Source organism: Theropithecus gelada, chromosome 9 (assembly GCF_003255815.1).
Source record: "Theropithecus gelada isolate Dixy chromosome 9, Tgel_1.0, whole genome shotgun sequence".
Lineage (NCBI taxonomy): Eukaryota > Metazoa > Chordata > Mammalia > Primates > Cercopithecidae > Theropithecus > Theropithecus gelada.
In genome coordinates, this window is record NC_037677.1 from 100,279,817 (window position 1) to 100,299,691 (window position 19,875).

The 19,875-nt window shown below is 54.5% G+C and overlaps 1 protein-coding gene across 5 annotated transcripts in view; it reads right to left on the minus strand.

The window, feature by feature from the left end:
- SH3PXD2A (SH3 and PX domains 2A) overlaps window positions 1-19,875 on the minus strand; it is a 255,758-nt gene that overhangs the window by 53,716 nt on the left and 182,167 nt on the right. For 3 of the 5 annotated variants that reach the window (XM_025395727.1, XM_025395726.1, XM_025395729.1), the window contains 2 exons: window positions 18,108-18,152; window positions 10,780-10,911 (listed from right to left, as the gene is read on the minus strand). In XM_025395727.1, coding sequence (XP_025251512.1) covers window positions 10,780-10,911; window positions 18,108-18,152 — 177 coding nt within the window. Of the gene's footprint in view, window positions 1-10,779; window positions 10,912-11,439; window positions 11,546-18,107; window positions 18,153-19,875 lie in introns of those variants that run through there. The other 2 variants (XM_025395730.1, XM_025395728.1) reach the window with 2 other exon arrangements.

Consider the following 19,875-nt stretch of genomic DNA (forward strand, 5'->3'; position numbering starts at 1 on the left):
GCTTCCCCTCCTCCCATCACCTGGCACCTGCCACATCACTCCAGGCCTCCTGGGACCTCAGAGACAGCCACCACTGCACCAGCAGCCCGCAGATGTGCCACAGCCCTGCCTTAAACTCACTACGATGCTGGGCACGTGGCTTCACTCTTCCAGGCCTCCACTCTCCCTCAGCCCCTCAGCACAGTGGGGAAGAACAGAGGAAAAGCTTTCTTTATCTATATTTAAGGCCCTTCAAAGCCCTTGACCAGCTCCTCCAGCTTCTCTCAGGCAGCCCCCAGGCACTGTGGCTGGATCACACCTGTCCACTTCACCCTCCACACCCCTGCATGAATCATTCAGGTTTACTCTGCTTGGAGCACCTTCCTCCTTCAGCTTTGCCATCCACCTGAGGCCTGCCCCTTGTTCAAGGCCTACCTTCTCCAGAAGTCTTCCCCCACCCACCCAATCCAGGCCCTGTCCCTGTCTCTGAGCAAGCTTGACAATATTCATGAAAGCTCACAGTACCCAGAGCAGACTATGCCATTCTTCTGAGTCCTGTCTCCAGTCTTCAGCCACACCTTGCTTTCTGCCTTGCACACTGTAGGTGCAGAGTGAAAATGACTGACTCACTACATCTGGGCTTTTTACCTTGCAGGTAAAGAGACAGCCCTAGGATGCTGTTACCTTCAGCAATGGGAAGACAGGGACAGCTGCCTCTTGTCCACGTGCATCCTAGTGCTGGGCATGCCACAGGGCACACAGTAGGTGCTCATGTTTGTTGACTGAATGAGCAAACCACATCCTGTGGAAGCAGCCCCTGCATGGAGGATTTCACTGAGGGCTGAGACGTGATGAATGCTGGGGTAGGGTGCAGCATTCATCACATGCAGAAAAGAGAGAGGGTGGCAGGTGCAGAAAGAGAGAGGGTGGCAGGTGACAGGTCTTCCTTAGGGGGCGTGTGTTTGGGGGAGTGGCCAGGATGGGTCTGCATAGTGAAAAGAAGAAGGCAGTGTAGGCTGCAGCGCTGACCAGCACCACCCTCACACCCTTGGTGCTGCCCACCAGGTAAGCAGGCTGACCCACCCACGCAGACCAGCCCCTCCCCAGGGACCTGGTGAGCCAAAGGTGGGAACGCTCATGCAACTCTCTTGTGGGAAAATGAGTCAATATGCTTCTCTTTCCTTTCAGATTCCCTCTGACCTACTGCCCCTGGCCTTTCTCCTGCCCCAGTGGGGCTTTAGCACAACTGACCGCTGCTTTCCTGCTCTCTGTGGCCGGGGAACTCATGTGGTGAAGCAGTCTGCAGTTTGGCTTTGCAAAGAAGTGAAATCTACAATGCAAGCATCCAGATCTCCAAACCCCGGTCAGATGGCAATGACTGAAGCTCATGCCCCACCTCCCAGCTGTGCAACCTTGGGGCAAGTCACTTCACCCCTCTGGGCTTCAACTTCCTCCTTGGAAAGACAGAATGCCAACATCCATCCTGCCTCTTGCCAAGATGTTTTATAGACTGCATGGTTTTATATCTTGTAAAACATAAAAATACTGTGATTCAGAAAGAGATCACCTTTTCAAAAGTCCAAAATTCCCCCCTCTTAGCTAGCACAAGCAGGCATCTCTCCAGGTGGCCGTGACCTCCTCAATAACCCTCCTGGCAGGAGTGTGGGAGAACAGAACATGCAGGCTTCTGGCCACTGTCCGTAGAGCTTTCCAGGACATGGGGATCCCAGGGCAGCCTGTGGCACTGCCAACGGGCCCTGTCACGAGAGGAGAGAGGGATCTGCTATCGCACACCAGTCTCAAAACCCACCCACAGTTCACTCGCTTTACGGACAGTCCTTGGCAGACTTACTCTGAGTTTGGCCTTTGCTCATTTCCCATGGTGCTCCTGGGCCACTTCCCCACAATCTGATCCAATAAAAACTCAGGGGAGGCAAATGAACTTTAGCCTGAGCCTGAGAGATGCCCAGCTAAAAAGGGGAGTGTGGAGCTGGGGCTGAGACAGTTGGATGAAACAAAACCAATGATAATCATACACAGCATATTTCAGAGGGAAATGAACTCAGGGCTTCTATGAGCCAGAAGTTTCCCTCGGTTTCCTGGGATTCCACAGCTCAGCTCCCAGGACGGGGAGCCCTGCGGAGCCCTGGCTCCCCCAGACTTTGCAGGCCATCTGGGTAAACTGGGTCCCCCCAGCTACGCCCCCACAGTGAGGCCAGGATTCTAGGTCAGCACTGGAAACCCAGAGGATGAGGTTATGGAATCTGAAAAGATGCTGAGAGGGACGAGGGCAGCCGTCCCCCACTCCCACCAGAACAATTACAGAAAACCCAACTGCTGAAGGGTGTAATATCACACGGCCACAGGATAAGCTGAGGAGAGAATGAGGAAGGGGCATTTTCCCAACCCAAATTCCCCAAGGTCTTGAAAAATTATACTCCCCAGAAAGTGTTTGCTTTACACTTTGCTGAAATCTGTTATGTAACAGTGGAGAAAATGTGTGGGGTGATCTTTTTCCCTGCACTTCAGCCGGGGAGGAGGGTGAGAGACCTGTCATTTCTACTGGGGACAAAGGCAGTGTCTGTGTGTTGGGGGCAGGCACAGGGTCTCCAGGGCTGCCCACTCACAGGGTACCTGCGCAAAGGTACACCTGAGTCAGAGGAGGCAAGACACCTCTGTCAGCTCCGCTGCAGGGCTCCAAGTAGGCACGCAGTGACAGCTGTACCTAGAATAACACTCCTTGGCCTGGCACCCGCCTCTGCCCTTGCTCACTCCTGCCCTCCCAGAACCAGTGAGCCTTCTGCTGTTTCCTGCATTCACCAAGGCCCACCTGTCCCCAGCTTTAACAACACCTCAATGGCGTCTTTCCTGACCACACCCCCACCGCCTCCCTGCTGCTGACCTCTCCACAGCACCTGCTTGTTTCCTGACTTGTGCTTGTCAACACCTACAATTACTTCCTTGGTTTACTTGTTACATGTCTCTTCGCAATATTTGAGCCCCATGAGGGCTTTGTTGGCCTCTGTCACTTCTGGATCCCAGTCTAACACTTAGTCAGCTCATATAGATTTACTGATGGCCGACCAACCAGCCATTGGAAGACTGGCTTCACAGGCCCCTCGGTGTTCAAACTTGGAAAAACAACATTTTGGAGACGCTCATGGGCTCAGTCAGTAGAAACCTGTTTGTCTCCCAAAGGGAAGGCGGCCAGGTGTTGCCCTGAGGCTACAACTGGGGTGAGCAGTGGTTGTCACTCTGGGACTTCTGTGGGACTTCCAGGGCTGCATGCCACACCAAGGCCACCACTGACCCATATATATTGCTGAGAAATAACTATTCAAGGAAAATGGGCTTGGAGGAGTTTGGGACACGAGAGGTCCACAGAGCCAATAGGTCCACAGAGTCAGGCCACAGCAACTGGACACTAGGCCTGTCCAACCTGGGCAGGGTGACAGTGTGGTGGAGGGAGCACCCCCATGCTCACTGCCCCACCTGCCTGCCTGGCAGCTGGCTCCACGCAGGTGGCTGGCAGCACTCGGCGTTGACAAGCCCTTGGATGCCTCCCTGACAACAGGCCCTGCGGATCCAGCTGGAGGAAAGCACTATTTGCAGAGCCGCCCAGCCCCTGCCACACCTGTGCCTGCCACCCTCCTCCCCACACAGCCCGGAGGGCTTGCCTCAAGGCTCACTCTTCTCAGGGAGCTCTCCTGCTCACCAGCTTCCCGAGGCCCTATCCTCCCACCTCCTGCTGCCCAGCTCCCACTTTTCTTCTGCTTGGGGCACCTAGATGCCTGCTGTGCAGTCGCAGCCCCACCACGTCCCATACTCTTCACTCTGCCTGTCTAATCCCTTCATTCTCCCAGCCCTGCTCAATGCCTCTGACTCCTCCAGGAAGCCTTCTCGACTATGCTTGTCTTCACCCCCCACACTTCAGCTCTGCACCATGCAACAGGGCTACTGAGGGACCATCAGTGTGGGGTTGTCACGAAAGCCCCTGATCCCATGAGGCCACCAATGGGACCCTGACTTCTGTCGCCAACCCTTCTTCCTGCTGGACTCTGTTGATTAGGCTGGGACAAGGATAGCTGCCCAAGCAAGAACTCCAGGGGAGTGAGTCTGGCCCCAGAACGGGTTGTCCTGGTCTCACTACCTGACAGTAAACCCTCTGCCACTATAGCCACCTCACAGACCCTCAGGACTGACAGTCCTCAGATACCACCAAGTCAGTTCTATGACCAGATGGGGAAATCGAGGCCACAAGAGAGAAACTGGCCCCCTGCAGGCCCCAGGGTTGATCTGTGGCAGAGCGGCCCCAATCAGTGGTCTTACTAGTGGCTGTCACTTACTGAGCACCCACTGTGTGCCAGGCCCTGCATGAAGCACTAAATTCTTTTTGTGTTTATTATTATTATTTTTTATTTTTTTGTAGAGACAGGGCCTTACTATGTTGCCCAGGCTGGGCTTGAACTCCTGGCCTCAAGTTACCCTCCCACCTCAACATCCCATAGTTTTGGGATTACACGCATGAGCCACCATTCCTGGCCCTGAATTCCTTTTGAATTAGCATATACCAACCCCATAGCTGTGGGTACAATTATCCCCATTTTACAGGTAAGGAAACTGATGCTGAGAGGACCCGAGAAACTTTCCCAGGATCACCACAGGAAGTAACCAAATCAAGATGAAAAGCAGGCTTCTCTAACACGAAGTCCATGTTCCTAACTGCTAGGCTATCCTGCAATCTCATTTGCAACATAATCTTGATCCTGGAGTGAATAAAGCTGAGCAGAAGGGCCCGAGGCTGGGCTAGCATGCCTGCCTCTGCTCCTGGCTTTATCCTCCCCGGCCCTTTCCCCTCCAGCCAGCTCTGTGAAGTGGGTAACAGCTGTACACTAGAGATCATCTTGGGCCAAAAGGGACTCTGCTGATGAGACTGATATAGCAAGAACACACACACAGGCTGCACTCCAAGAGAAGGGCTGTCAGTGCACAAGGCTTTCTGATGGCTAGGACAGGACCTTCTGGGCCAGGCACCACCTCTGTGGCACCACATCTAAATGGAGACTGGTTCATTGGAACCAGCATTCTACTGTTGTAGAAATAAGCATGTTAGTTCAGTAATAAACCTGCCCTTCTAGAAACAGCCTAGCCTATCTTTGTTGGGACACTTCTTTTCCAGGAGCAGGCGAATGTGGAAGTCTGAATTATAATAGTAATCAGGTGGTTACACAGTAAGCACAGAATCTAAGCAAGATGTAGAAGATACACATAAAATCCATTTAAGACAATGCAGGCTGGGCGCGGTGGCTCACACCTGTAATCCCAGCACTTTGGGAGGCTGAGGCAGGTGGATCATTTGAGGCCAGGAGTTCAAGACCAGCTTGACCAACATGAAGAAACCCATCTCTACTGAAAACACAAAAATCAGGCAGGCATGGTGGTGCATGCCTGTAATCCCATTTACATGGGAGGCTGGGGAAAGAGAATCACTTGAACCTGCGAGGCAGAGGTTGCAGTGAGCTGAGATTTGCACCACTGTACTCCAGCCTGGGTGACAGAGCAAGATCCTATCTCAAAAAAAAAAAAAAAAAGCAAAGTCTGTAAGGCTATCCCAGGCTCACAATACAGTATACCAGAATAAGCACATCAATTAGACTCTAAGCTCCATAAAGGCAGGAACCTCATGGATGTATACACAATTAGCACAAAGTATTCAAGTATTCAAGAACTGTGAAATAAATGCATGAATAAATGAACCACTCCTACATAGAGTGTATTTCATCCTTACAGAAAGCCCATGTGGTATGTATCACTACCCACTCTTAACCATCAGAAAACGAACTGATTTCTACTTATATCACACAGTATAGACTTAGATCTTAAACCCGGTATTGGAATTCTGGATTCTTCACCCTCCCCACCACATGCACAGGTACTGAACAAGTAAAATGGCTGCAGCCACCATGTTTTTGGGTAACTTTTCTTTAAAACGTGCCCACCAACAGCCTCTGCTGAAGAGGTTGGTTAGGTAACCATGTTTATACTCTGTGATGCATCTCTGGGACACAGCCTATTGGACCAAGGCTGGACACCTGATCTAACATTTGCCAATCCATTGCTGGTGAGGAAACAATCAGATTCAAACTTTGAATTCTGAACTCAGAGAACCAGAGGTCAAACTCAGTTGTTGGGAGAGATCTCAACTGAAAAGTCATGCAAGTCTGGTCCTGAGAAACCAGTGCCACTCAAACAAGCTGCTGTCATGGTCGGGCGAGAGGAGAAGGCAGGCTGATCTGTAGTTGGAAGAGCACAGCTGTGCTTTAAATCTGCATGGTAGCTGGGTGCGGTGGCTCACGCCTGTGATCCCAGCGCTTTGGGAGGCCGAGGTTGGTGGATCACCTGAGGTCAGGAGTTTGAGACCAGCCTGGCCAACATAGTAAAACCCTGTCTCTACTAAAAATACAAAAATAGCCACCCGTGGTAGCAGGTGCCCATAATCCCAACTCCTTGGGAGGCTAAGGCAGGAGAATCGCTTGACCCAGGAGGTGGAGGTTGCAGTGAGCTGAGATCATGCCACTGCACTCCAGCCTGGGCAACAAGAGTGAAACTCCATCTAAAAAAAAAATCCACATGGTAAGTAAGACAGACAGAGAAGCTGCTTTGGCTTGTGCTGACTTTTGGTTCCCAGTCCCAACCCCCTAAGGCTGATTTACTTCTCACCTCTGGGTTTGGTGAGATTTTCCTTTATTGCTTCAATAATCTCTTGAGAAAGTCTGAGTGAATTTCTGTCCTCCACTCACAACTCAACTGGGACTAAAGCATTGACCCTAGAGGGGAGTAAAAATTCTCAAATTCTTCCCAAGGTTTGGTTTTCTCCCTTGTAAAAAAAATTATGGACCAGGAGCTCAAAATTTTTTGCTTCCATGGAAGTATAAGAACTCCCAATGTATTATGCTGGCGCAGGAAGTAAGCAAAGACTCAGAGAAGAAAGGTGAGGCAGGAAAAATTTCATCTGCCCACTTCTTCCCCTCGCCTGCAGTCCTGAGAAGAAGGAAACAATCCTAGGAAGTTAGATGCAGCTTTGCTCAATGCAGAAATCAGAGTGACCAGGACCCTGATGTCATCGCGCTGCCAGAAATTATGCCTGCTGGAGAGGGAAGCCAATGCAGTATTTGAGGCATATGAATGTCCTCAAGAGGACATTCTTTAAAACCTGCCCACCAACTTACGCACTGCTGCTTATGTCAAGGGTAGAGGGGTTTCCAAAGACAAAGTAACAATGGCGGCTGCATGCCCTGGTATGGCTTGCTTGGTGGCAAAGCTACCAAAACTCTGAATCTTTCTGCTCTATGTATTCCTGTTGATCAATGGAGAAAAAGAGTCCTTTTCTGATCTGGCCTTAGGCCCACTGGTTGATCACAAATGCTTTCCTTAAAGCTACTTAAGTCCCACTTTGGGTTTCTTTGACTCCTGTTCTCTGGAATAGGTTTGTTCTCAGTCCTAAGTACACATCACCTTCCTCAGATCCTCTCAGCTGTTTCCTGTCCCCAAGTTCAATGGATCAATGAACAACATGAATTCCCACTAGCTGGAAGGATGGATGCAGAGACAACCTTCCCCACAGATGTTCCAGGGAGCTCTGCAGCTATCTCACCCAGCCTGCGTCTCTCCTCAACCTACAGCATCGCCAACTTGGGCTTCCACCCTTCCCACCTGGGATGGGTCCATTCTCAGCCTCCCTGCGTGGCCTCTGTTGAGGGGAGAGATCTTACTCTTGGACTCTAAGGCAATTACTTAGCCTCTTAGCCTATTACTTCAGCCACAGATTGGTGAAACTGCCTTCTACTGCATGGTGTTGTTTCATGATATCCCAATAGAATGATGTATGTGAAGCATGTGGCCTGCCACTTGGTGTTTACTGACTCAGAATCACCTTCCATGCACATCTCTCTTTAGACCAGCGAGAGCACAGAGGGGCTCTGATGAGCAGGCAGAGTCAGAGGTGGCTGGGTCCCCCTGTGGACACTCTACTTGAGGCACTCCCAGCCAAGTGAGAGGGGACACCGGCAGAGTCCTGGCACCCTGTGGGCAAGGCAAGGTCCAGGGAGGTGAGGATGGTGCTGGCTGGGGGCCACTGCCCAACAATGCAAATGGAAATGCCTCAACACACCCACTGTGTCCCAAGGTCAAAGGCTTCACAATTGGGTCTTTGTTCCTGAGTTCAAAAGCCTCACTCACCACTCCTTCCAAAACCAGCTTGCAGGACGCACAAGACGCCTCCTCTCCCCCACCGTCAGGCCTCCAGCTTCCCTGAATGGGGAAACCACCCTTCCAGAGATCTGCAGCTTGGCTCTCTTCCTTTCTCCCCTCCACCCACTTCATTTCTCTGGTTAGGCTGGTTGTATACTCCAGGCCTCCTGGTAGATAGCAACAGATGGGTTTGAAGAGGCAGGCACAGCAGTCCAGGTCCTGTGCAAACATCTGCAGCTGAGCAGCTGTCTCCACCAAGGGTAAAGATACCAAACTCCCAGAAGTAGAAAAGACACATTCAGGGAAGCTCTATCCGACACCTAGGGTCCCACCACGTTTCCCAGCCACGGAGTTCAGACCCGAGAGAGAGCTCAGGGAGGTCATTTGCTCCAGCACCTGCTTCCAATCAGTCACAAGCTCACCTCCATTTTATGGAAGGAATAACTGAGGCCCAGAGAAGTTAAGGGAGTGAAGCCCCCAAGCAGGTAGTGGCAGGTAGAATGCGGCTTCTAAGAACAGTAGCTCCCTCACACGGTCTGCGTGCCAGACTGGCCTGCTCTGGCCACAGGTGGCCGTGGGCAGCTGGGGTGCCTGGGCCACCTCTAACAGCCATCGGCAGCTCCTCGGGAGAGCAGGCGTCTCCCCCTTTGTCAAAGTTCCTTCCCCCAATCCTAGGACTCCAGCGTCCCAGGGTCCTGTAGATGGGACAGGAGGGGAGAGGGCACACACGCCCTGGGAATCCTGGAGTCTTCCAGCAGGATGACTTCCTCTTGTGTGCTGTCTCATCTTCAGCCATCCTGGCCAGTGGCTGGCGGCCCCCAAAGACATGTGGGCTCACTACCTCCTGCTGCTCGAGGGTTAAATAGCTATGGTGTGACAGGCAGGCATGGTGGGAGAACCATGGTTCCTGCAGAACTTCCCTAGCCAGAAGTTCTGAGAAGAACCAACCACCTTTCCTGATGCAAGCTCTACAACAAACATCCCCCTCACCTGAGGTCTCCCATGTCACCATTAGAGATCCATTACTTTGGGTCTTCAGGTGCTGGGGGTTTCCAGAGTCAGACCCCCATGACATTGCCAGCTTCCTTTGGGGGAAGGCAGGTGGCGCCATGAGCATGACAAAGGCTGAGGACAAAGCTGCCCAGGGAGGGGCCCAGTGTGGGCACCTGGGACGAAGGGTTGAGGCCTCACAGCAGGGACATGGCTCTGCCAGGGAGGACTGTCGCTGCTGACCACCTTGGTGATGACTCCAGGCACAAGGGCAGACACAGCCTGACCTGAGAGGAGAGTAGGCACTTCGAAGACCTCAGAGCAGGAGGGCCACAAGTCAGGCCCTATATGCATATCACAGCCCTGCTCCCTGGAGCCACCGGTGGCAGGAGCCTGCACCCACCTCCCCCAGGAGGCCCACTGGGATTTCCTCAGCATCCCCACAGCTCCTGGCCACCTGGAGGCACAGGGTTCTGCTTCGGATCTCAGGAGACTCGCTTCCCCGCAACCTCCCTGTGTCTCGGTTTTGTCTCTACAGAGCAGGCACTGCCGTCCTAAGCATGCTTTGTCTTTCCTTTGGGGTTTAAACACTGGCAAGGCACAGAGTGGGACTAGGAGAGGAGAACAGGCTCCTGCCCTCTGGAAGTATCCACCAAACACCATTCAGAGAGGCTCTGAGCACAGGGGCCTTCCCTGCAGCAAACTGAAACTGAAACAAAACACCCCAGAAACCCATGCAAGCCCTGGGAGGCTGTGGGCTGATGGCTGTCCTGGGCTCGAGTCCCATGCCTGGCTCTGTTGGGGGCCGAACAGGCCTGGACTGACAGGCTTGGGCTCTCCTCTCTTCACCTGCCACGACTCCTGCTGCCAGGGACACCAAGGTACCTTTGCACCCTCCGTGGCACCCTGAGCACCAGCTGCCCTGGGCAGCTGTCCGCACAGCCCCTGTCAGTCTGGGACCTTGCCCGGCCCCGGCTGGGCCTGGCTGCATCCCCCTCACTGCGCTTGCTTTCCAGGTCCTGGGGCCTCCAGCTCGGCAGGGGGCAGTCAGCTCCCCAACCAGACCCCAGCCAACGCCCACAGGCCTGGCCCTTCCTCAGACAACACGCCAGGGACCTGGAGACCCTGGACCCCACGTTGACAGCAGGGCCTGCCTTCCCCATCAGCTGTCCTGCCCCTGCCTGGACCCTGGCTCAGAATGTGGCGTATGGAAGATGCTGTTGTTGGGCATCCCTGAGCTGAGAGCACACTGCCCCACGGGCCTCTGAGGGCACGGGGACCCCAGCAGGGCTGGCCACTTATTCCTGCGCTGTGCCTGAACGTGCATTAACACAGGCTGGTTAATTACCCCGAGCAAGGGAGACATTCTTCCACCACCAGGCAAACTGCTGGCCTGCAGCCCAAACCAACAGGGGGAAACTTCAACCGCCTCGGCCCTCTCTCTGCCAGATGGAAATAACGTATAGCTGCAGCGGTGGGGGAGGAGGGAGGAACAAAAACCAGCTTGGCCAGGGGGCCAGACCGGAACCCCAGTGGACGGCCAGCGGCCAGGGCACTCACCACTTTCGTTCTTCTCGATGACATCCACCACCTCCCCAGCCTGGAGGCTCAGCTCCGAGTTCTCTTGCTTCTTATAGTTGGACACCACCACATACTGTTCCAGGATCATGGGCTCGGCGGTGGCGTCGGCACCTGGCGAGGGCAGAAAGCACGCGGTGAGCCAGCGGCCGGCCATGGCCCCGCGGCCGGGGCGCCCCCTGTCCATCGGCCTCCTCGGGGGTGGCTGCTCTGTCGCCAGCGCCGCTCCCAGGGGCAGCCCGCAGCCGGGGCTCGCAGCTCACAGGGCGCCAGGGACAGGCCATATAGCAAGGCCCCACACCGGCCCGCTGCACCGCGGGGTCCGGGGGACATGGGGAGCCAGGGGGCCGGGGAAGGGACGGGCAGGAGGAGGAGGAACGAGAGAGGCAGAGCGGAGGCGGAGGCGGAGGCCAAGGAAGCTCAGGAAGAAGCCTTGTGCTGCGATGAGTTAGTCACAGCCCGGCATGAGGGAGCCTGCGGGGAGGCCTGGGGCCCACGGGGTCTCTCCGGCCTCCCTCTCGGGCCGGCAGGGGCATCGGGGAGGGCGGCGAGCCAGCGGGTGGGCGGCCCATGAGGGCTGAGGCCAGAGGCAAAGGAAAGGCAAGCAGGAGGCTCCAGCCTCTGCCCCCAACCCCTGCAAACCCGAGAGAAAAGGCAGCCCTGCTCCCTCGGGCGGGAGAGGGAGAGGAGAGAGCGGGAGAGAGCTTCTCCGAGGCCCAGGCCCAGGCGAAGAGTCAAGAGGGTTTGAGGCCGCCAATCACTGGGGTTTACTCGCAACCCTTAAATAGAAACACATGAGACCCGTCGAATGAGGAGCCGGGGGTGGAGGCAGGGGAGGGGGAGGAGGCCCAGACTGTTTACTTGAAACCCAAGAAGAAAGTCCCCGCGCCAGCGGCTGGCGAGCCCAACCCGCCCCCCGCCAACTTTTCTTCAAGTTCGCTCGGTTCCTACCCCTCGGACTCACCCAGGCGCTGCCACCGAGCCCAGGCCGGGTGCAGTCGGACCAGGCTCAGGCCTGCCCCCAGCCCTGCTTCCAGAGAGGGCCCTCTGGCTGCAGAGACTGACTCAGTTTCTCTCTGCCTTTCAGTGCCGGGGCTTGTGGTCAGGCCCCTGGCAGTTTGAGGGGCTTGAGGGGTCAAAAGATGGGTGCAGCAGAGGGAGGGCAGGCGGACTCCAAGGAGCAAGCAGTTTCTCTGTTCTCAGCCACCAGACCAGCACGACATTCACTAAGCAGGCACCAGGCAGGAAGGCAGACAGGCTGGGTGCTCTCTTAGCTTCCTAGCTGTATGGCATTGGATGCTGCTTAAACCTCTGCACTTCAACTCTTCCCATCACCATTATTAGGGTGGGCGTGGGGATAAGACACTTAAAATATGATGTGCTTTTAGCTAGGAGTGAAAAGGATCCACTAGCCAGAGATGGACTAGTCACCTCCTACAGGAAGCCTTTTCAGACCACCCCCAGCCCAAAGGGAATTCCTAGTACTTTTTTTTTTTTTTTTTTTTTGATACAGGGTTTCTCTTTGTCGCCCAGGCTGGAGTACAGTGGTGCAATCATGGCTCACTGCAGCCTTGACCTCCTGGGTTCAAGCAATCCTCCCACCTCAGCCTCCCATGTAGCTGGGACCAAAGGCACACACCACCATACCCGGCTAATTTTTTTATTTTTTGTAGAGATGAGGTCTCACTTTGTTGCCCAGGCTGGTCTTGAACTCCTGGGCTCAAGTGATCCTCCTGCCTCAGCCTCTCAAAGTGCTGGGACTTCAGGCATGAGCCACTGCAACTGGCATAAACTATATGTCTGCCAATTTCCTTGAAGGCTAGGGGGCTTCATGTCACTAGCCTGGCTATAAAAATTGCTGAGGATCTCCAAGCTCCACAGAGCCCCCTTGGTGCCTCAGCCTACAGCCACATTTCCCACACGCCTGAGTTTGATTTGGCAAATGTGATGTGCCAGGCACATTAACTGCCCCATTTCATGCCCACAACATCCCCCTTATCTTTCCATTTCACACAAGACTAACCAGAAGTCCCTCTAGAGCAGGCAGGAGATGACTCCAGCTCCTACAGCTGCTATGAAGAACAGCACATTCACTCATTATGATTTTGTTCAGGCTCAAGCCCATCTGTCTTTCCATTGCGGAATAACTGCCTCTGATTTGTTCCCATCAGTCTGGTTCTTCTAGCACAATAATCCTCAACTTGGTAGCACAGAATCACCCAGGGAGCTTTTTAAAAGTACTAATGCTGGGCTCCAGAGAGACAGGTTTCTTTGGTCTGGGACTCAGGCATGAGTAGTTTTTGGACATCCCCTCTGTGTCCCTATGGTGCTTGTGGGCACCCTGGAGCAAGAAACACTACTTAGATCTTTGGGGTCCTTCTGTGGGGGGAGGCTCCCTCCAACCTAGGGCAGACGGCAATGGCCACAGAACTCTAGGAAATCCCAAGGGGAGGCCTCCTTCCAGGGAAAGAAACCCACTGCCCCCGGCAGTTTTCTCCCATGAGGTGTGGGCCCTGCAGGGCCATCTCAGCCCTTTGGAGAAGCAGAAGGGACCCTGCACAGCTGAGTGTGCCACATACATTCGCACGTGCGCAGTCCCGAGCAGCCCTGCTAAAGCAGGGATTATATTTCAGGCAGAAATGCAACCAACAGCCGGGCAGCAGGGCCTGCCCCGCCTCTGTACTTAGGCGTGCCAGCTTCTGTGCCTGCCCCTGCCAGCTGGGCAGAGGCAGTGCCGGGTGCTGCACTGACGGACTACCTCCCACTGTGCCCCTAGGGGGACCGGCAGTGCCTGTTCCATGCCTGGAGTCTCTGTGGCCAACAGCACTTCTTAAGTGCACCTGGCACAAAAATGGCCATCCCTGCCCTATGAGAAACGGGGCCTCCTTTCCCAGTGTGGGGGTACTGGATGAGAAGAGTGGGAAAGAAAGGCTCCAGCAACAAACAGAAGAACAGAGAGTTCTGTGGCATGTTAGAGAGCCCGCAAGGCCTGAATGTGCCCAGATCATAGCAGTAGTGACAGCAAGCCTTCATCAGTGCTGACTTGGAGGCCCCCGACAGCATGTAGCTGCCTTGTCCAATCCTCAGAGCAACCCCGTACAGTAGGTCCTGTGATGGCCCCATTTTACGCATGGGCAAAGCAAGCCTTGTGAGGGTAAGTGAATTCCCTAAGGTCACACAGCTGGGATTGAACCCAAGCCCACCTGACACCACTGCTGTGATCTTAACTTCCGCACTGTATGTGGCCTACAATGGGCCACTGGCACCTGGTTCCCAGGGAAGGGCCCATTACATCCCAGATACCTGGGACACAGCTGCTGCTTAATGAAGACTAGAGTATGGGTTTCTTTCTCTTTTTTTTTTTTTTTTTTTTTTGAGACAGAGTCTTGCTCTGTTGCCCAGGCTGGAGTGCAGTGGCACAATCTCGGCTCACTGCACCCTCCGCCCCCCGGGTTCAAGCAATTCTCCAGCCTCAGCCTCCTGAGTAGCTAGGATTACAGGTGCCTGCCACCGTACCTGGCTAAATTTTTTTTGTATTTTTAGTAGAGATGGAGTTTTACCATGTTGGCCAGGCTGGTCTTGAACTCCTGAGCTGAAGTGATCTGCCCGCCTCGGCCTCCCAAAGTGCTGGGATTACAGGCATGAGCCACCGTGCCTGGCCTAGAGTATGGGTTTCCAGTTGACTCTTGCCACCTCTACTGACCAGACCACAGTGCCTGTTAGGTGGCAGGCACTCAGTCAGTGTGAAATGAACCAGTGAAATGCGTGAACTGGCAGAAAGATGAACAGAGGGACTCGCTGGTTTGTGGAGTCAATATGAATACCTCGACTCTGATATGGAAATACAGGAAAATGAGACAGCCAAACTCGAAGGGAGAAAGGGAGATGGGGAAATCGAGGTAAGGAGGAGCAAGGAGCCCCAGCTTTGTGGCCAGAAGATGCTTGGAGGACGAGCAGGAGGTGCTGGGGAGTGGACAGACATCAGCTCATTTTAATCCAAGCCAAGAAAATCTGAGGCAGGGTTTCAAAGCTGAGTTAAATCCACACCCCCACACCCCTTCCTCCAACCATTTTCCTGGAAAATTGGCCTGAGCTTCCTGAAGGCTGACTCTCTGGGACACAGGTAGAAAAGTTAAGGAAACGTTCTCTAGGTATTGGAAAGCAAAGACAGGCTTTGGCCCCTCTCAGGAGCTGCTCCAAACGCTGTGGGATGGACACACGGACACTCTGTCCTTCTGACTGCCCTTCCCTCCCCCTGCACAGGCAGGCTCCCAGCTCTTCCCTCTGGCAGCTGCCTCTTAGGGTGTTCCCTGGCCAGGGCAGCTGGGCGGGCGGGAGCTGCGAGCAGGTATCCAGATGAGAAACCACTTGCAGGCCAGGCAGGCAGTGGGCGATGATGTCATCCCACAGAGGCCACTCTGGATCCCCTTCCAGCCAAGGCCTGCAGAACTGGGGGCTGGAGGAGTCTGCCTGAGTGAAGGGGGCAGTGGAGGGAGCCTGGTGTCTTTAGATGAGGAGTGCTTGGCAGGAGCATGGAGAAGGGGTGTACCTCTTCTAGACAGCAGAGCCTCTCTGGGTTGGAAGGGGCCTTTGCATGAGTCTCATCCAGGGATGGAACCTTATGCTTTATTACAGAGCCCCTAGTTGGACCTGCTGGGGTCCTGGGGGTCCCCTGGACCCCTGCCCCACCCTTGCCTCACATCTGCATTCCTTTAACTACCACCTGGATGGAACTCTGGCTGCCAACTTAAACTTCTCAACTGGGCTTTTGCCAAGTCACTCCCATGCTCCAACGCCTTCCATGGCTCCCTGGTGCCTATAGAATAAAGGCCAAATTCAAGCCCAGTCTTTCTTGCCAATCTGAGCTCCCCAAGTTCCTTGACCCCTGTCCACCACACCACCATTCCCTGCATCACTCATGATTCAACACACATGTATCGAGCACCCACTAGGCGCCAACACCCAACACCACTGCTCCAGGCAGCTTCTTACTTTCCAAGTCTTTGCTCTAGCTGCTGCCCCCTGCTGGAATGCTTTCCCTTCTCTCTACCAATTCCAATTTTCCAGTTCTCCCCAAGCATCTCTGCCCTCCAGGAGGCTCCTGATCACTCTTGTTCCCTCTCTTCTGTTCCCTCCTCAACTTTATGTTGGGCATTGCTCCCCAACCAAACCATGTGCCTTGGACAAGAGTCTCTTGACACCCTAGGATTAGTGCCACAGGACATGACATGGGACATAGTAATTACCTGAAATTCATGATGGAAATGCTTAGAATTAGAATCTAAAGATCTGAGGTCCAGTCCTGCTTTGCCCTTACTAGCTCTGAGATCCTGGGGAGGACACGTAACCTCTCTTGAGTTTTAGCTTCATCTGGAAACAGGAACAATTAGCAGTTCCTACCTCACGGGAATTGTTCTGAGCGTGGAATGAAGTAACGGGGCTTCAAGTACTATGGAAACCACAAATGGTCATTTTAAAGCAAACGGAGGGAATGGGAGATCTGGGGAGCAGCAAAGGTGTTGGTTCCTTTGTGGGCTCAGAACCCACAGGTTCAGCAGGCAGCTCGGTGCCAGGGCTGCAGGTGCCAGGAGAAGGGTGGGGAAGGGAGGCCTGGGGTTGTGTCCTTGCAACATGCCCCTCCCAGACCCCACCTTCAGCAGGCAACGGGTACTTGCCAGCTGGATTGAGAGGCAGCTCAGAGCCCCTAGGCCTACTCGGGAGGGATGCCAGGCTAAGCAACCTGAGGCCCCTGATCTATAAGGATCTCCAGCATCAGCCCTTACCTCTGAGTTTCCTGTCTCATATCTCAAAGAACCCTCCAACACTCCAGATGGAGAAACCAAGGCCCAGAGAGACTTTGGCCCGGGACTCGCAGTCTGGCTGGGTTTTCCCCCAGCCCACACTGCCTCCCCTGGGCCTCTTGCTCCAAATAGCTGGGACCATCTTGAGACATGGTTAAGTGTCCTCCCCAGGGTCACAGAGCTAGTAAGACCCTGTGCTGGCCTCCACCCCAGGTTCCCCACGACTCCCCAACCCTGGGCATCCTACAAAAGTCCCTCTAGCCCCTTACAACTGGTTCCTCCCAGGCTGGACTGGGACTGCTGGCCCCTCCGCTATACGTTTGGTGAATAAAATGTATTGCTGTGGGCCAAGTGGGCTCTGGCTCACTGGCGCATGGAGAGGGGAAAAAGGGACAGGAGCCCAGTGATTAGCTCAGGCCCAGGCCCTTGTCACAGGAAACTCCAGAAGGACGATTGCAACGCCTCCGACCCACTGCCTTCTCTTCTCCTCTGGACTCCTCCCAACACGCTCACCTCCCATTCCCCGCCCACAGCAGCAGGAGGGGCTGAGCTTTGGGCTCTAAACCCTGGGGCTGGCCCAGCCCCACCACCCCACTCAGTTCCCACCCTTCTGCTTTGTCCCCTATTCCCCCAGCCTGAACCTCTGCTCTCAGGTTTGGGGCTAGAGGGTCAGGGTGTGTAACAGTCTCAAAAACGGAGGGGACCCATAGAAGACCCTTCTGGAAATTCCATCCCTCCTCCGACCATCTCCATCCAGAAGCTGAGAACTCTGCTGTCCAGGATTCTCTGCCACGGTCCCGTAAGACCAAAGGCTGAAGGCAAGTCCCTGACTCCTGCCCAGCTCCTCCCAGACACAGGCCAAGGCCCTAGTCCCTGAGGGCCATCTCAGCCAGGCAGGCCAAGCTCTGGATTGCTGGGCATGGGGGCTGCGACCCATCTTCAGTGAGTCACAGACCTGCCCCACCCCCTGCCCCAAATCTCCAGCTCCCCAGTGAGATCACTGGAAATGAGGCGTGGGTGCCAGGGCCCTCTGCTCTCGGCCTCAGTTTACCTGCCTGAAGTGAGATGAACTGTCTTTGGCTTGGCTCTCTCACTGGAACGGCCAATTGAGATAAGGCTGAAGATGGCGAAAGCCCCACCACTGCCTGAGCACTTTCTGTGTGCCAGGCTCCCCACGAGGTGGGATGGCTTCCCCTTAAGGAGGTTACACACCCCACCCAAGGCAGCATAGCCAGGACGTAGCAGAGCTGGAATTCAAACCCACACAGCCTGGGTCCAGAGCACATGTGCTTACACGCTGAGCTACGTGGTCATCACTCAGCAAAGGGCCCCGCGTTCGGATCTGACCGGGGAGGCAGGGGGCACAGCAAGTGGAAGGCCCCCTGCCATGCTGGCAAACAGCTGCTGCACATCACAGGGAAGCATGCGCAGGGCCTGAAGGCACCAGCTCCCACGCACATGGGCCTGGAACACACATGCTCACACACATGCACGTACGCTGGGCAGTACCTGTCACGTCCTTCTTGGGCGACTCAGCCCAGCTGGACAGCCACACTTCCGAGTCCCCGAGAGCAAGCGGCAGCAGGAGAGGAGAACCAGAGAGAGAACGGTTAGGCAGGCAGGAGATCCACAGCCAGTGGCTGCAGGCACTGTGCTCGGCCGGCCGCAGGCGGAAGGCGGAGGAGGGAGGAGAGTGATTTCCTGGCCCTGGGCTGGCTGTTGGGCGTGGGCCCGTGTGATTACAGAGGCACTGGGACACAGCCGGCTGGGACAGGGATAATGAGGTGTCTGCCGAAATGCAGGACTCCTCTGGAGCACAGAGAATCCTACACGATCCTCCCTGGAATGGGGCCCGTGGTTATCACAGCCCTGTACAAGGCAGCCTGACCCTTCCTTTCTGGCCATGTGGGTGGCTGGGTCCCACGGGGCCTGGTGGTTGCAAGGATCCTCAAAGGCCAGCGGGCTCAGTGGCCTGGACCCAAAACCTCAAATGTCAGGGTTGGAGCGCCCAGGACCCATCTCTAGGCCTGGGGGCACCACACCCACTGGACCCTGATGTGTCATCCAGCCCTTCCTGCAGCCCCACCCACTGAGGAAGACAGATTGGCCCCAGCAGAGCAGAGAGAACACTGTTTTAGGGAGTCTCGCTCCCCAACCCCAATGCAGAAGGACGGGGACCTTGAGTGACCAGAAGAGATGAGGGCTCTACTCCAGGCTCAGACAGTGGTGTCCAATCTGAGCCTCAGTTTCCTCACCTGTGAAATGGGATTTAGAGTTGTCTTCCTGCCAAGAGGAAGGAGCAAAATCAAAGCAGCATAAAGAACATATGATTGAGATGTGATACCATTAACATCTGAATGAGGCAGAAATCTCTTGGTCTAATCAATGGTTTGTGCATTTCTAGAATAGAAGAGAAGAGGGCCACCATGTCAAGAGCACTGACACAGTTGAACTACAGTGACTCATTTAGTCCCCACGGCAACCCCATCAAGAGGGTAGGCATTTTTAGCCCCATTTTACAGGGGATGACTCTCAGACATGGAACCAGATCTGCCGGCATCCCCAGGCTGCTGCTTTCTCTGCTGGGCTGCTCTTCACCTCCAAAGGAGCAGAGCACTGGCTGCAGTGGGGACAATTAAAAGAACGCTGGATTGCAGGTCTGAGAGACAAACCCTGGCACTGCCCACCAGGCGCTTGCCAGGAGAGGGGCCTCACCCATTCAGAGAGTACTGATAAACAGCAGCAAACACTTCACAGCATTTCCCCTCTGCCAAGCATCCGGCTGAGCACTCTGCGTATAGTAACTCGTATTTTTCCCAATAACCCTACAACGATGAGTTCTATTATCCCCTCCATTTTGCACATGAAGAAGCTGAACCAGAGAGGTTAAATAACTTGCCCAAGGTCACACAGCTAGTACAGCAGTGTCCATCTCTTGCAGGGACACATGCCTGAGCTAATCAGAGCTTGATGCTGCTCTCTATTTAAAGTACCTGACTCTTTCCCTCACTCAGCAAGCCACCTTCCAATTGCAGGTTGGCTCCTGGTGTAGAACTGGAAAGCCTGGCCCCCTTCCAGTTCTATTGTAAATTAGCAGAGTGGGGCTTTGGTGGAGAGGTCTAGCAAGGCCTTTGGGGTCTGACTGCCAGGATTCAAATCTAGGCTCTGCTCCTTTGAAGAAGTGACTTACCCTCTCTGAGCCTGTTCCTGAACTTGTAAAAATCTGGATGATGTGATATACTTACCTTCTGGGTTGCTGTGAGAATTAAATTAGATA